The 16449-nt window shown below is 41.8% G+C and overlaps 1 protein-coding gene and 1 long non-coding RNA gene across 6 annotated transcripts in view; one reads left to right on the top strand and one right to left on the bottom strand.

The window, feature by feature from the left end:
- The window catches only part of ANKRD55 (ankyrin repeat domain 55), a 110191-nt gene that overhangs the window by 54085 nt on the left and 39657 nt on the right, over window positions 1–16449 (top strand). For 4 of the 5 annotated variants that reach the window (XM_061393494.1, XM_061393491.1, XM_061393490.1 and 1 more), the window contains exons 6-7: window positions 2470–2530; window positions 12613–12741. In XM_061393494.1, the coding sequence (XP_061249478.1) occupies window positions 2470–2530; window positions 12613–12741 (190 nt within the window). The remainder of the gene's footprint in view (window positions 1–2469; window positions 2531–12612; window positions 12742–16449) is intronic. The other variant, XM_061393493.1, reaches the window with a different exon arrangement.
- LOC133233564 (uncharacterized) lies at window positions 422–4710 on the bottom strand. The gene is made up of 2 exons (XR_009731755.1): window positions 3372–4710; window positions 422–567 (listed from the first exon to the last, which is right to left on the bottom strand). It is a non-coding gene; the product is annotated as an uncharacterized LOC133233564 (long non-coding RNA).

Here is a 16449-nt window from a genome sequence, read left to right on the forward strand (position 1 = left end):
TGAATCAAAAGGGAGGGAATATATGTATAATTATGGCTGATTTACATTGTTTTAGAGCAGAAACCAACACAACACTGTAAAAATTAAAAAAGAAAAAAAGCCAACCACCACTTAAGCTTCCTGTTTATATTACCCTCACTGAAGAAGTCTATCCCCATTTAAGTACTCTTTGTAATGAATGCAGCATGATCAATCCCTCTGATCAGTATTAAGCAATTTAATACTTAGGACCTTAGGTGTAACCTAAGCTGAGCAACAATGAAAATCTGATTCAGCAGAAAGACAAGCCATTTTATTCTTCAAATAATTCTTCCAAAATAATTTCTGAATTTTTAAATTGTTTCCACATAGACAACAGTTTATTGTCTTGGTGAGTTTAGTTTGCTGTTGGGATGATCGTAACAAAGTACCACAGGCTGGGTGGCTTAAACAACAGAAATTTATTTTTTCACAGCTCTGAAGACTGGTAGTCCAACATCAAAGTGCCAATAGGTTTGGTTTCCTCTGAGACTCTCTCCTTGGCTTTCAATTACCATCCTCTTGCTGTCTCTCCAAATGGTCATTCCACTGCAAAAGTGAAGTGAAAGTGTTAGTCACTCAGTCATGTCCAATTCTTTGGGACCCTATGGACTATAGCCTGCCAGGCTGCTCTGTCCATAGGATTCTCCAGGCAAAAATACTGGAGTGGGTGGCCATTCCCTTCTCCGGAGGATCCTCCCAAGCCAGGGATCAAACCTGGGTCTCTTGCATTTAGGCAGATTCTTTACCATCTAAGCCATCAGGGAAGCCCACCACTAATCAAATGGGATTAGGGCCCACTGGAATCATCCTTCATTTTAACTTGTATGTATGTGTGTATATGTGTATGTTAGTTGCCCAGCTGTGTCTGACTCTTTTGAACCCGTGGACTATATGGAATTCACCAGGCGAGAGTACTGGAGTGGATTCCCATTTTCTCCTGCAGAGGATCTTCCTGAACCAAGGATTGAAGCCAGGTCTCCTGCATTGCAGGTGGATTCTTTACCATCTGAGCCACCGGGGAAGCCCCCATTTTAGCTACCTCTTTAAAGGCTCTGTCTCCAAATACAGTCACATTTTAGAGCACTGGGGGCCTTAGAGGGGCTTCCCAAGTAGCACTAGTGGTAAAGAACCTGTCTGCCTATGCAAGAGACACAAGAGACTCAGGTTCCATCCCTGGGTCAGGAAGATCCCCTGGAGTAGGGCATGGCAACCCACTCCAGTATTCTTGCTTGGAGAATTCCATGGACTGGGGAGCCTGGTGGGCTACAGTCCATGTGGTCGCAAAGAGTCGGATACAACTAAGGCAGCTGAGCATGCACACACACTAGGTTAGAACTTTAACATATAAATTGGGGGGCCAGGGACACAATTCTATGACAATGAATATTCATTGATTAATTCGTTCAGCATCGTCCTCAGTAGTTTCCAAATTTGATTGTTTACAAGAATTTCCTGAACAGTTTATTTAAACAGTAGAAGCCGGGCTTCTCTCCAGACCTACTGAGTCAGAAACCTTGAATATACAACCCAGGTATTTGTGGTTTTTAAAAAATCTCCTCAGGGAATTCTGAGATGGAGCCTGGGCTAAAACTTCCAGGGTTAAGTATTCTAGAAAAAACACTGTGCTCCAGGCATGCCTAAAATGCTGTCTGCATATTAACTCATTTAATCCTCACCCTGAGCTATAATGTAGGCACTTTCATTCCCCCCATTTTACAGATGAGGATGCATAAGCACAGAGAAGTTAAGTTACTTGCCTGTGGTCACAGAGTTGGTCAGTGTCAGAACTGGAATGTGAACCCAGGCAGTCTGGCTTCAGAGTCTGGGCTCCTAAGTACTAAACTCAATTGCTTCTCTCCCACAGATGGAGTGTTAACCTCAGTCAACCAAGTATGTGGCCCAAGTGGGATAAGAATTTGAACTTGGGAATCATCAGCAGTTGTTTCACACTGATAACTACGATTGCATGCTTAGATATTTTGTGTTTTAGAAAGAATAAGCAAAATTGTAAATGCTGACTGCCTCCAGGTATAACCTGTACATTTAGAAGGTATGACACAGGTTCCAAGTGGTGAAGCAATTTGAAAGCACTTGAAGTTTATGGAAAACGAATAAAGAATAAGCACTAGACAACTTTGCTTCTTAGAGTGAACACAAAGGGGTACAGGTCTGGTGAATAAGGTAAGCCTGAGGATTTGCTTTCTGCATTCCCTTTCACTCTTCAGAAGCACTAAGATAGGGAGGAAGGGAGAGAAGAGACAGAGGTCTTCCTCCTACCTGCCTTCCTGGGCCTTCTTACCAATCACCCTGGCTTCTTTCCTATAGATCTCTCCCCTAGTAAATGCAAAGGGTGTCTGGTCATTTGGAGGCCTTCAGCAGATTGTATTTCTAATGTCATGTTCTCATACAGGTTCTGTTCTTTAAAGACACTTCTGTTTTTCTTTACAGGCTCCTAACAGTCCTGGTGCAACAGTCAAACCTCAATGAGATTAATCACCAGGACAATGAGGTGAGCCTGCCCTTGCAAGAAATTGTTGGACATTGTGCAGGTTAGAGTAGAAGAAGGGTTTTCTGAACCACAGAGCTTCCTCTCTTAAAGGTGCAAGGAGGAGATGGAGCAGATTTGTGTTTCTACCCTGAAAGGGAAGCCTGTGTCTCTATTATTAATTCTCAGGCAGAAATTTATCCCACTGCGGATAGCTTTTAATCGGGTAGGATTTATTGCATTAAGTATTTAAGCATTTATCTACCACTGAGATTTTGTAATTTCCCTTTGGACATTGAAAAATAAATATTGCTCTTTCCTGTCTTCTCGAGAACCAAAAATTTCGATGGCTGCTGATGCTCTCTCTTTGAGTGGAAGATGACAGATAGATAATAACTCTAGGCTCCCTCATCCAGAAGCCACACTATTAATGCCAATGATCACAACTGCTGTTTCCTTTACATTGCAAGGCAAGCCTGTGCCAGGTGTCCAAGAAGACAGAGCAACACTCTCAACAAAGTTCCTGAGGGAGGGTAGATCAGACCAGGCAGAGCTGCCCCAGAGACACTAAGGGGCTTATATCTATTTAAATTAAAAAAAAAAAAACAAAAACAGGGCTGGTTTTTATTAGCCAGGTTAATTTCTTTAACCAGCTTCTTAAAATGGATTTAAATATCTGATTTTTAATGGAATTTTTAAATGTAAACTTAATTTGACTTTACTAAGAATGTCTGATAACTTTAAGAAAGCCTGATAGTATTGAAAACGTATATGCCCCAAAATGTGAAATAACTCTGTTTTCAAGGAGACCGGCTGGCTATAGACAGAGTGGGAGGGAGCCCCCTACCAGGGACTGGGCCCCTACCTCGTATTTCTCCTGGGCTGCACCTCTTGTCTTCCTTGAGCCTTTGAATCAAAGGCCTCCTTCCAACTGGCTTGGCATTAATGAGCGCATCAAAAGTCCCCACTTCACAGTCTGGGTCTGAGGATGGACACCTCTCTGACTTGGTGGTCACATGCTGCTTCCACCTACCCCTTGTCTTCAGTAGTTTAAAACAAAACCCCACATGAGAGAATATTGCACTGTTTTAAACTTCTGCTTTAAAAATGAGAACCAGAGATGAGAAAGTGCTCTTCGTGTGAAAGCAGGGAGCCTGGGGGCTTGCAGTCTGTGTCAGCTGATGAAGAACTTCTAAACTTTGGGCAACTTGCCAACCACTTCTTACACCTTCAGCTTCTTCCTTCACCCCCACCCCACACTGGGACTTATTAAATGAAAGGGGGCAAATTCAGTCATTTACACCCTAAAGTTAAATTTCTCTTATAGACATCCAACTTTCTGTCCCCAACTCAGTGGAGCTAAACATCCCCTAGCAAAGTGACAGTTCCCTATTTTTCCCCACCCTGGGAGGCCCCTGGCTGGTTGGTGAGAATGAAAGTAGACAGAGATCTTTCTAACAGTGGTAGTTGTAACACTTTCCAGACAATATGTGGTTAATATTGGAAAAGTCTGTAGTTCCTTTTTGTGCAAAGCAACCTCCCAGAGAGGACTCCTCTTGGTCTCACACCAGCATTGGACCTATTGGCTTTTTTGAGCAGATGCCTCAACAAGGACACTTGCCTTCGGTGTCATAGCTTCCTCTTCACACCATATCATAGCATGTCTGAAACCCATCTGAATCCAACTACTAATGCTTGCCTGTGTTTTTCTTTAGTATATATGTTGCTGTGTGTGCACGTTAGTCGCTCAGTCATGTCTAACTGTTTATGACCCCATGGTAGCCCGCCATGCTCCTCTGTCTATGGAATTCTCCAGGCAAGAATACTGGAGTGGGTTGCCACTCCCTTCTCCAAGGGATCTTCCCAACCCAGGGATCAAACGTGGGTCTCCTGCATTGCAGGCAGAGTCTTTATTATCTGAGCCACCAGGGAAGCCCATATATATTGCTGGTGTGAGCCAATCCATATAAATTTGCAAGGGCTAAATTGCTCTTTGCCATTGGGAAATAAGGATAGTTCTGAAATGGAAAGAACACAACCCAGGCTTTCCTTTCCATTTATTACCTTGGTAGAGTTCCTGCATTTGGCTTCTCAGTGTTCTGAATAAGCAGTCACCTTCAGCCCCACCCCCACCCCATAATCACTTTTCCAATGAGTTCCAAGTAGAGTCTCCATTATATATGAAGGAGTAACAGTTAAAACACACACACTGTACATCTGTTAAATAGCAGGAAGCGAAACAGCAAAGGCAAAAGAAATCAGGGAAAAGGTAAGCTAGTGCTGGCGAAGCATTATGGCTTCCTGATGACAAGACGAAAGAGCAAGACATATCCCCTACGGAGTTTGAATAAAATTATTTCCCAAGAATAACTAAAGGACTCCCAAGCTTGTCATAATAATGCTTAAAGATTAAATGATCAATTAACAGAAATCTAACTTAATTGAGACAGACTGTTAACTGAAACTAAAGAATGGAGAGGGGGAGAGAAGGAAAAAAAAAATGTTTTCTGCAGCCATCCTCTAATTGCTCATGTAAAACAAAACATAATATGTACCACTTTATATCAGAGATGACTGTCACTCTAGAGGCTATCCTGTTCTGAGCTCAGTGACTTGAAACATTTTTTGTACTATTAGTTTTTACTTGAATAAGTAATACATGAACACATTTGCTTCTTAAAAAGTTAAATATTACAATACTAGAAGTCCTTGATTACTTCCACCCTACCACCTTGGCCCCCAGGTAATTGTTCTTTTGTGTATATATATAGTATGTATATACATGCTTTCTCAATCTTTTGTGTGTATTACCACATCTTCTTAATCCAGTCATCTATTGATAGGAACTCATTGCTTCCATGTCTTGGCTATTGTAAAAAAATACTGCTATGAACATTGGGGTGCATGTGTCATTTCAAATAAGTGTTTTCGTTTTTTCTGGATGTATATACCCAGGAATGGAGCTACTGGATCATATGGTAGTTCTATTATTAGTTTTTTAAGGACCCTCCATACTGTTTTCTGTAGTAGCTGCACCAATTTACAGTCCCACCACCAGTGTACGAGGGTTCCCTATTTCAATTTTTAGTATGCATGCGTGGTTGTTCTTCAAAACAACTGCATCAACTTACAGCTCCACTCATAGTGTAAAACGTGCTTACCACCGTTTTCTTGTTGTTGGATTTTCTTATTATTGTTTTAATTTGCATTTCCCTAATAGCCAATGAAAACGAGCATAATTTCATACGTACAGTGGGCATTTTTAGATCTTCTGTGAATTGCCTGTTTATTTAGATCCTTTGTCCATTCACCTTTTCTTACATATTCATAGGAGTATTTTTTTTTTTTTTTTTTTTGACCACACCACACGGTTTTCAGGATCTTAGTTTCCCGACCAGGGATCAAACCTGTACCCTCTGCAGTGGAAGCGCAGAGTCTTAACCTTTGGACTGCTGAGGAAGTTCCCATAGGAGTTTATTTTATATTCCGACCAATCCTTTGTCTGCTATTGAATTGCAAATGCTTTTTCATAGTCTATTCTTTATTTTAGAACTGTTTGTGATGTCTTTTCTTCTACAGAAATTTTAAAATATGATATAATCAAGATGATCGTTCTTGTCCATTATTGTTTTTGTTTTTGGTATCCTTTTTAAAGGTCTTTCCTACCCCTAGGGACATAACTACATCATGCTAAATTTTCTTTTAGTTTGTTACGAGATTTTTTTTTTTAATATGTGGTTTCATTTCTGAACTCTGTTCTCATTCCAACGATCTATTTGTTTTTCTTGTTTCATTAACCACACTGCTTAATTATAAAGTGACTTGTTTGGAAGCTATCCACACTGCAGGATTTAACACTGTGGGAAACGCACCCTGGGTCAGATGGCCAGATGTCCTGTGCCTTTGTTCTTTGGGACCTCAGGGGAATCTCTGACAAAGAGAGGGGCTTGTCTGTTGCAGCCACAGAGAATTAAGTTGCTAAATTCCTGGAATCTAACCTCTCCTGCTTTCGTTTTAGCTCTGGCAGGAAGAGCACCCCATGAAGAGGGACTATAAAATATTGGCATCTGCATTAGAATTTTGAATGCGTTTATCCAGAAAAGCATTGTGATGCATGGTATTTAAAATAGATAGTTGATCCTATATTAATGCACATTCTGGTATAAGTAGATTTTTATGAGTGGCCTGACAGTCCAAACTTACATTACAATAGCACTCACAGAAAATAAATCCAAGTTGCAAAAACAGATGTGAATCTTTGGATATAATTCTTAGCAATAAAATCTAATTACAACATTCCCAAGATTCAAGCACAAGCAAGGACTGTTTGTTAAAAAAAGGCAAAATCAATAGAAACAGCCCCTGATTTTAGAAATCTTTTTGCTCTACAGCTGGCAGAAAGTAAAATAATAAAGTCAAAAAAATTTAATGCACCAGAATTTTTATTCTAAAAATGAACACCTTAACAAATAAGAGACCCATGCTACTTAGGAGCTCTCACTTCCTCTCTCCTCAGACCTTCCTTTCCCCATAAGGTCCTAGAGGCAGATCATGTATTTTTTTATCTCTATATCCCTAGAATCTAGTTCAGTAACTTGCACATAGTAGAGTGTCCCTAAAATACATATTTAGATAAAGAATTAAATTATTAAATTCAAGAAATAGGCATATGATTTTATTTTATTGTCCTTTCCCTCTTTGTTGTGTTGACTCAACTCAATGAATGACTCATTTTATTTACCAGATTTGACTCCCTGTGACTTTTAATTATTTCCAAATCTACTCTCAAAAAAATAAGATTTTATATCATTTGAGAGCTTCAAAAAGGTAGATTTTAGGGCAGGAGTCCTTGTCCATTTTCATGACATGGACACATCTGGCATACTGGAGAAGGCTGTGGATCCCTTCTCAGAAAAATGTTTGAAGTTACATAATATAAAATACATAGCATTACAAAAAATTATATTGAAAAACAGATACCAAAATATTTTAAAGAAGAAATTTGCAATATCTACATGCAAGCTTTTTTTGCTAATGCCTTACTAATCTTTGTGATCTATAATTGTAAGTTTTTACCCACATAAATTTGAAGAAAATGGCTTTCATTACTGCATTTCTTATCTTGTTTTAGAAGTTCTTTTAGACTCTTTTAAATTATATCCTTTATTCCATTTTTTTGTACACAGAAGACCCTCTGTAACTTTTGTGAGGGGTAGTCACAAAATTAATAGTATGTGAATATAAAAATGTCACACAGAGCTAAACTGGACTCCTGTGAACTTCTAGATCCTTCAAATGACCTAGAATTGTTTTGCTGATCTCGCAAACACCTGCTAGAATTCTATCGCCCGGTGCACCAAGATGCGGGATGAACGAAGCAGCCAGCCACATCACACGTTTCTGTCTCTGTGCCTTTTAGCATCTGCAGGAGCTGGTCTAAAAGTGCAGTTCTGAAACAGAAAACGACTGAACACTGAATCAGATTTCTGCTTCATAAAGCACAAAAGTTACAGTGGTTTTGGAAAAAAAGAAAGAAGTTCTGAGAAGACGATAGGACTTAAAAGCCCTTAACTGAAATGTTGGTGGCACAGGCTCAAGGCACAGAATTACTCATGTGCACCAGAGTGTGTTCCAAAGCCAGCCTGCCATGCACACAACAGCTATCACACACAGCTGTTTCTATCAACAATCTCGAAATGGCTCCTAAGTCAACCAAAACTTAACATCTCCCTCCAAAACTTTCTAGAGAGCTATGTTCTTAAATGAATGTAAGTTACTCTTCACTCAGAGCCAGCATACCTTCTTTTTCAAAGAAGTAGAATTCTACTGTCACCAGGGCCATCTGGGTATGTGTTGCAACATATCTTCCAGAGACTCCTAGACTTTCAGCTCTCAGATTCTTTGAAGGCCCAGTTGGGTCCTCAAGGTGGGGCGTCACACTTTAGACACAGGTGGCTGGCTTGCATTCAGCAGACTCTGGTGTTTTATACTCCCTGTGAATCCAAGGGAACCTGGATAATCTGCGATTCACTGATTAACTCTTCCTGTGAACGTTTCTCAAATACATACCATGTTCTTGGGTATATCAGTAGTGAATAAGCCACAGCCTCTGCCATTAAAGTGCATCACAGCTAAATCTTAATTCTTGTCACAGCTCAGGGGAGACACAAATTGCCAAGCTGGAAGTCTGCACCTTAAATGGCCACCAGTCTTAACATAACACGACTAGGATGTGCTAGCAGTGTTAAAAAAGCTGAAAGGAGGAGGACACAGTTGTAGAAAACAGTTCCTGAACAAAGTGTGTTGTGCAATACAAAGAGTTGCATTTGAGCTGATTTTGAAAGTTTTGGTTTTCATATTACTAACTCTAAGAGGGTGTATTTTTATTTCTCATTAGCCCAACTGAAAACAATAGCAACAGGAAATTTCTCTTGACTTGAATGAATGTTTGAAGGCTGTTTGTATTGTAAGATAAATATACAACATATTTATATTATATATTATAATGTATTATTATTTAGAGACTAATTGAGTAATTCAGGTCTTGACTTGGGGCCACTCAGAGGATCAACAGTGATTTATAACACTGATCCCAAATTCCAAGGTAGAGGATGGGTGGGAGGGATTATATATATATATATGTATATATATTTTAATAGCTTACTAAACTAAATATTTGCCAGCTGCACTTTCAGAAGAAAACTAGAAGTGATGCCAAATGAAATAAATAATAATACAGGGTGGCAACCCTTATGCTTGAGAATCACCATTCTCAAGTGAGAAGATCCCAAATCCAGCTAAAATCACAAAGAAAAAAAATTTTCTAGTATCTGAGTTCATTTCCAAAATGAAATCTACTAGCTTGATGTGTGGAACAAGCAATTTCCTCCAGAGTGGGAGGGACCCCGATTTGAATCCCAACCTGTCTTATACCCAGTCAGTGACCTTAGGGAAATCATTTACCCTGTGTTTCAGTTTCCTCACCTGTAAAATGAGTCTAAAAATACCTGTCTCTCAGGATCGTTGTAAAGATTCAATGAAGTGAATGAACTTGGCACAAGTAGGTATATGAAAAATAGTAGTAGCCCTTTGCACTGGTTTTTAAAATATGCAGGAGCTGATGTTTTTTTGTTTTCATTTTTGTTGTTGTTGTTTGGTTTTTCAACAGGGAGTTAAGGACGGGTGGTGGTTGCTTTAAGAGAAAAACTGTTAAAGCCTAGAAACTCTTTAGGAGACAAGGATTAACAGTGTCCTAACAAGGATTAAATTAATTCACAATTTCATGCCGAATTCTCACCTGGCTAAATCAGTTTCTCTGCATATAGTGATTGCCATCTACCTCATTTGGAGGACTCATCAAGAATTCTAACAGGTTTCAACAGGTTTCAACCGAACAGTTGATAACAATGATTATAGCAGACAAGTTCATTTTCTATAACGAAGTCATGTTCTGTCTTTCTTGTGTGAATGATTTTAGAAAGCAAAGCCAAATTTTACAAAAGCAAAAAAATCCGTCAAGAAGAGTAAGAAGTCGCTCATTCATTTAATAAGCTTTTGCTGAGCGTTTACAATATGCCTGGCACCGTTCTAGGTTCCAGGGCGGAAAAGGGCCCTGCCTTCATGAGCTTATACTCCAGTAACTCAGAATCGTCTCTGATGTCTGTAGTCTTGGAGCTGGTGGCACTTTATAATGAAGCCCATGATTCTAAAGCAAACCGTACTCAGCTCTGGGAAAGGGGTAATCACTGCACAATAAAAAGAATCTGATTCCCTGGAGTCCAAATTTCTAATTCCAGAGGGCCAAATTAAAAATAAAGACCCACTGAAATGCTTTGAGCTATTCTGAACCCCAAGTAAATATTCAGCTGCAGGAATAAGAACAAGAAGTTCCACTGTTGTTAGACGGTCATTATTTTCCATATGGAACCAATTTCTTGAAATATCTTTAAGAGTATCTGGAGGCTCAGTTTTATATGACACTTGAAACTGGAAAGCAGGCCATAATGTAATGATTTAGAATGTGGAACTGGTCAAGGGGACTTACATTCTAATCTCACTGCCCCACAAACCTCAAACCCTAGATTCAGTTTTGTGCTCAGTCACAGGCTTGAGAACTTCCCTAGAACTCAACTTCCTCTTGCATAAAGTGGGAAGGACAGTGACACCTCTCAGAGTTGACCAACTGCTGTAGCAAAAGCTCGAAACCTCAGTGTCCGACATAATAAAAGCTTTTTCCTGCTTGCTTCATTGTTCAGTGCTGGTTGATGAGGTGACCCTGTCCTGCCTCATCAACCAGGGTCCTGGACTTTTTAATCACTCGATTCCAGCATCTTCTTGAGACTTAGCCTCCCCTCTATTCAGTTGCCAGGTGAGGAAAGAAAATATATAAAAGACTACACAGTTTTTATTTTCTAGGCAGGCCTTGGAGGAGTGGGGGCTTCCATTCTTCCATCCTTTCTATTCACACAGCAATGGTCAGGACTCAGTCTCATGGCCGCACCTATCTGCCGGGAAATTGGGGCATGTAGACTGAGTATGTGCCCTGGAGTAAGAGGAAATAGAATTTGGTGAGTACCACAGACTTCACCACAATATTTAATCCAAAAGCTTATTTGGAGGATTGAGATGATATACAGAAGAACTCATAAAGCTCTCTCAGTTCAGTTCAGTCGCTCAATCATGTCCGACTCTTTGCAACCCCATGAATCACAGCATGCCAGGCCTCCCTGTCCATCACCAACTCTAGAGCAATACATATTCATGTATTATCTGTGTGTCAGTCACTCAGTCGTGTCTGACTCTTTGTGACCCCATGGACTATAGACTGCCAGGCTCCTCTGTCCATGGGATTCTCCAGGCAAGAATACTGGAGTGGGTTGCCATTCAATTCTCCAGGGAATGTATTATCTGGAACATTATTAATGTATTATCTGGAATAATAATAGCTCTGCCCTTCTAGCTAGGCTGCAGCCCGTCTCCTCCACTCAGCTCATCTTGGATAGGCAGAGAAGGCCAAGGTGGTAACACTGTGTTATATGCAGAAACAACTGCAAAAAGAGAAAGCTGTCCACTTCCTTTGCTCCCTTTACCAGGCATCTTAATCTAGAATCATCTCAGATATATTTCATGTAATTGTGAGCTATATGCAGTGAGAAGAGGCCATCTTTTCATAGTCCACTCTCAAATACTACTGGTTCTTTTTGGCAAATGTTTCCCAGCAGAAGTTCATTTTATTATGAAACCATACCTAACGTGTGACCTTAAGCTAGGAAAGAAGGTGGAATTCACCAGATTGGCTCATCCAGACCTGATTTCCAGGCTGCCACGGAGTGATTTCTTCTAAACAGTGTAAATCAGGTCATGTTAACACCTGCTTAAAATCCTTCCTGTCTTTCTATTGACTTCAGAATAAAATCCAAATGCCTTATATAGGTTATTCCCCATCCCATGCTCCAAGGATCAGCTGTGCCTCTTTCTCCAGCTGCATCTCGCATGGCTCTCCTCCTCTCCCTATTCATTCATTCATCCATCCAACTGCTTTTCATCTAGCCTGGGTCAGTCTCTGGGGATACTTTAGTAAACAGACAGTGTTCTGGTCTGGTGGTGGGAGATGGCATCCCAGCATACTCTGATCACAAGTGTCTGCCTCTGTGACTTGCTCTCTGGTCTCTACCTTCAGTTTACCTCGACTCCCAGAGGCCCATGTAGAACAGTCCCTACCTCTGCGGTGGTTACTCTGTCATGGCACCCCAGGTGCATTCTTTATAGCATTCAACAATCCTGAAAATCCTTTGGCTTGTTTGTGTTACTATTATTTGTGTTTGTGCTATTATTTGCATTTATTATCTATCTTCCTCTACCACAGTGGAATTCCCACGAGGACATGGATCTCATTGATCTTATTCCCTATAGTATCCTTGACACCTGTTTGCCTGACATCAAGTAGGAACCCAAGGAGTTGAATGAATGATTCAAGGAACAAGTGAACTGACAGGCAGCAACCAATGCATCTGGTGATGCCTTCGGGCCTGGGGAGAAAGTGTGTACTCCACTTTCCTTCCTAATAGCCTGTGCTCATCTCGGCCCCTCTGACTGTGGTTTTGCAGGGGATGACAGCACTCCACTGGGCAGCTTTCCACAACCGGCCTCAGCACACCCAAATGCTGCTGAAGAAGGGGGCAGACCCCACCCTTGTGGATAAAGACTTTAAAACAGCTCTCCACTGGGCAGTCCAGGTGAGAAATTAGCCAGTGGGCTTGTCTCAAGTGTAAATGGTGTAAAGCAATGTTAACAGTTCTGAGTAGGTCAGACCTGTAAGGCACAGTCCCAGCATTGATATGGGCTTTATATGTATGATGGACTTCCCTTGTGGCTCAGCTGGTAAGGAATCTTCCTGCAATGCGGGAGACATGGGTTTGATCCCTGGGTTGGGAAGATCCCCTGGAAAAGGGAAAGGCTACCCACTCCAGTATTCTGGCCTGGAGAATTCCATGGACTGTATAGTCCATGGGGTTGCAATGAGTTGGACACGACTAAGTGACTTTCACTTCACTTCACTTATATGTATGACAGAGCAAGCAGGATATATGCATGCTGCCCTCCTCCCTCCATCCATACCCAGAGGGGCAACAGCAGACCGGTCACTTTGGAGCATTTGGGTACATCAGTTGCTGAGAAGAAATCCTGCCAAGGTAAAGAGGGGGAGGAGTTACAGAATATCAGGCAGAGCCTACCTTGGCTATTACACACACAAAATACACATATATACATACCTCACTCTCTCCAGCAGTGCTTGCTAAGGGCTCACAGTGCTCCATGATAATTCTTCGAAGAATTACTAGGAAGTCCCTTCAGAGTCTTTGGACCATGAAGCTCTTCTTCCTTCCAAATCCTCTGAAGCAGAATAATTCCAGGTGACCCTGAGTTCTACTCTGAACCCTGAAAACAGAGGCTCATGGCACCCTACCTCACTATCCCAAAAGGGAGTCTGTATCAGTACATATAACTGGAGAAAACATAAATCTACAGCCCAAAGAGAAGAAAACTGAGACTGAGGTGAAAGAATGACCATTAGTAACATTTATTAAGGTGTTGTCTAGGGAAATCTTTCAAAGGGATTGATTAAGAGTTATCTGTTCTGTCCTTGAGAGCAGTACTATGCATCCTTTGAACAAAACTGCCAGCCTCTTCTGTCTTTTGATGCCTGATGTAGACATCCCCACTGTTTATTTCCATCAGCCCTATAAAGGGACCCCTGCTGAACTGCGGTCAGCATCCCCCTGATTCTATGCGCCCTGACAGTAGTTTCACTTAGGTGTTTTCACGTGCCACACATGGCAGAGAAGGGCACCTGGCACTTTCAGGGTTGACATGTGGGCCTGAGATCAAGGGGAAATAGAAGTGATTTGGAAACTACTCTGTTTTTGTTCTTGCAAGCTTGGCTTCAGTTACTCTGTAGCAGGGCCAGCCCTGGCAAAACTCTGAAATGAACAAAGCTTGTTTTTGTCATCCCACCTGCCCTTAGCACCCTCCTACATACTTTCAGTATTTAATCAGCTGCCTCGCCCCCCCATGCCAGTCCCTGTCCAGCACCGAGTCCTCTGGCCAGGGGTCACCACTGCAGCAGTGGCCCCAGGGCAATATGGCTGAACAAGCAAGAAACATCCCACGTGTGTTGGTTCTCAGCTGGGGTGACGTTTGGTATCGGAATCAAGCATTTTCTGTATCTTCACTCTCATCACCCCTGTTCTCTGATTCCATCGATCTAGGATGGGGCTCCTGTACGTGCATTTAACAAAATCTCCCCAAGGAATTCTTACCTGTACGCCGCCTCTGCTCCACCTTCATCCACTGCACCCACAGTTTAGAGCTACTGCTTGGGATGCAGGCTTGCAATTGAATCAGCAGTGCTTGTAAAATGACAAATTCCCAGACCCCACTCCAGATCTAATGAGTTGGGCTCTTTGTGGGTGGGAACCCCTGTTTTTATCCTCCAAGAGGCAATTTTGCAAAATCAAAAGAAAAATGTCCTCAGCTCAGAGGATCTGAGTTTGCGTTAACAGAACCGGATTTGTTCTGAGAAAAGTCACCAATGCCTGCTTGGCTTAACTATTGGTGTATCTTTGGGGTATGAATGAGACTGTGCACATGAAGTGATATGTAACATTCTATGTAACTGGAAGAGATTATAGTTTTTATTACGGTTCCCAATTTCCTCTATGAAAGCTTAGTTAACATACTATCTACATAATCTTTCTCTCTACTAAATGGTGTGGTTTTTATCTGCTACATTGATTTTAATCCTGCCTGCACATTAGAACTTACCTGCACATTAGGACTTCCCTGATGGCTCAGAGGGTAAAGCGTCTGTCTGCAATGCAGGAGACCCGGGTTCGATCCCTGGGTCGGGAAGATGCCCTGGAGAAGGAAATGGCAACCCACTCCAGTACTACTGCCTGGAAAATCCCATGGACAGAGGAGCCTGGTAGGCTACAGTCCATGGAGTCGCAAAGAGTTGGACACAACTGAGCGACTTCACTTCACTTCACTTGCACATTAGAATCAACTGAAGAGCTTTTAAGCAATACTGATACTCAAGCCCCACACCTATTTTCAGTCAATTATTTTGGGGTGCAACCCAGGTGTTAATATTTTTGTAACGTTTATCCCTTCCTCTAGGAGCTTGTAATGCCCAGCTGGGGTTGAAAACCACTATGATAAATGAATTCATATCTTGCTGCTGCTGCTGCTAAGTTGCTTCAGTCGTGTCCGACTCTGTGCGACCCCATAGACGGCAGTCCACCAGGCTCCCCCGTCCCTGGGATTCTCCAGGCAAGATCACTGGAGTGGGTTGCCATTTCCTCTTAGCTACTCCTACCTAAGATATTTTCATTCTGACCTGTGATTTTGTAAACTAACTATAATGCCTCACACATGTTCATACTCATTAACTTAATAAATGCTTAGCGAGCACCTACTTTGTATGTGGCATGGGAAGGGGGAGAGATTAACATGACAGATCCCTTCTAGGACGCCCATAATCACATGTGATATTGCATGGGTGGGTCTGTGAGGATGTTAGCATACGTTTTTCTGAGGAAGGTGTCCACTATTTCTTCAACTCTTCAATGAGGATCCAAAAGATTTAGAATCTTACTCTGGAGGAACCATGCACCCTCTCACTCCCTGTGGTTAGTACTAAAATTCAGAAGTGATGTGCTTTGACCTTTACTCTTCAGAGAAGACCAAGGGTAATTCCAAATGTCAGCCAAAACCAGGATTACACGTGCCTCTTTAGCCATCCTCTTCATTTATACCATGGGGACAGCACTCTGCTCCTCTTGAAGTTTTTCCATATGAATAGGTCTATTTCCTGTTGTTGTTGTCATTTATTCCTTTCATTTGAACTTAGGGCTTTTCTCTGTGACTATATGAGACAATACTTAAAGTGACAGAACTTTGGGTTAATAAAGCCCCTGTATTTGACCCAGGTAATCAAAGCAGTAAAGATTTGAAACACTGGGCCCGGAAAGTAAGGCCTTCCCAGGTGGTGCTAGTGGTAAAGAACCCGCCTGCCAATACAGGAAACATAAGAGGTATGGGTTCAGTCCCTGGCTCTGGAAGATCCCCTGGAGAATGAAATAGCAACCCACTCCAGTGTTCTGGCCTGGAGAATCCCCATGGACAGAGGAGCCTGGTGGGCTACAGTCCATGGGATCTCAAAGAGTCAGACACAACAGAAAAACTAACACTGTCTTGCAAGCGGGCACTCCCAGAATGTTTGACTTCTGCCCTCATTTCTCAGGTCCCTCCTGTGGGCCCATTGCCCTCATTCACCTTCCCCATCTGCCCAGGAGACTCCACTGCTTGGCTCTCTCTGGGCTAACACTGAGCAGAACCCTGTCCCTGTCTGCATCCAGTCTGCCCTGATGAAATCTCAGTCG

The sequence above is a fragment of the Bos javanicus genome, chromosome 20, assembly GCF_032452875.1.
Source record: "Bos javanicus breed banteng chromosome 20, ARS-OSU_banteng_1.0, whole genome shotgun sequence".
Lineage (NCBI taxonomy): Eukaryota > Metazoa > Chordata > Mammalia > Artiodactyla > Bovidae > Bos > Bos javanicus.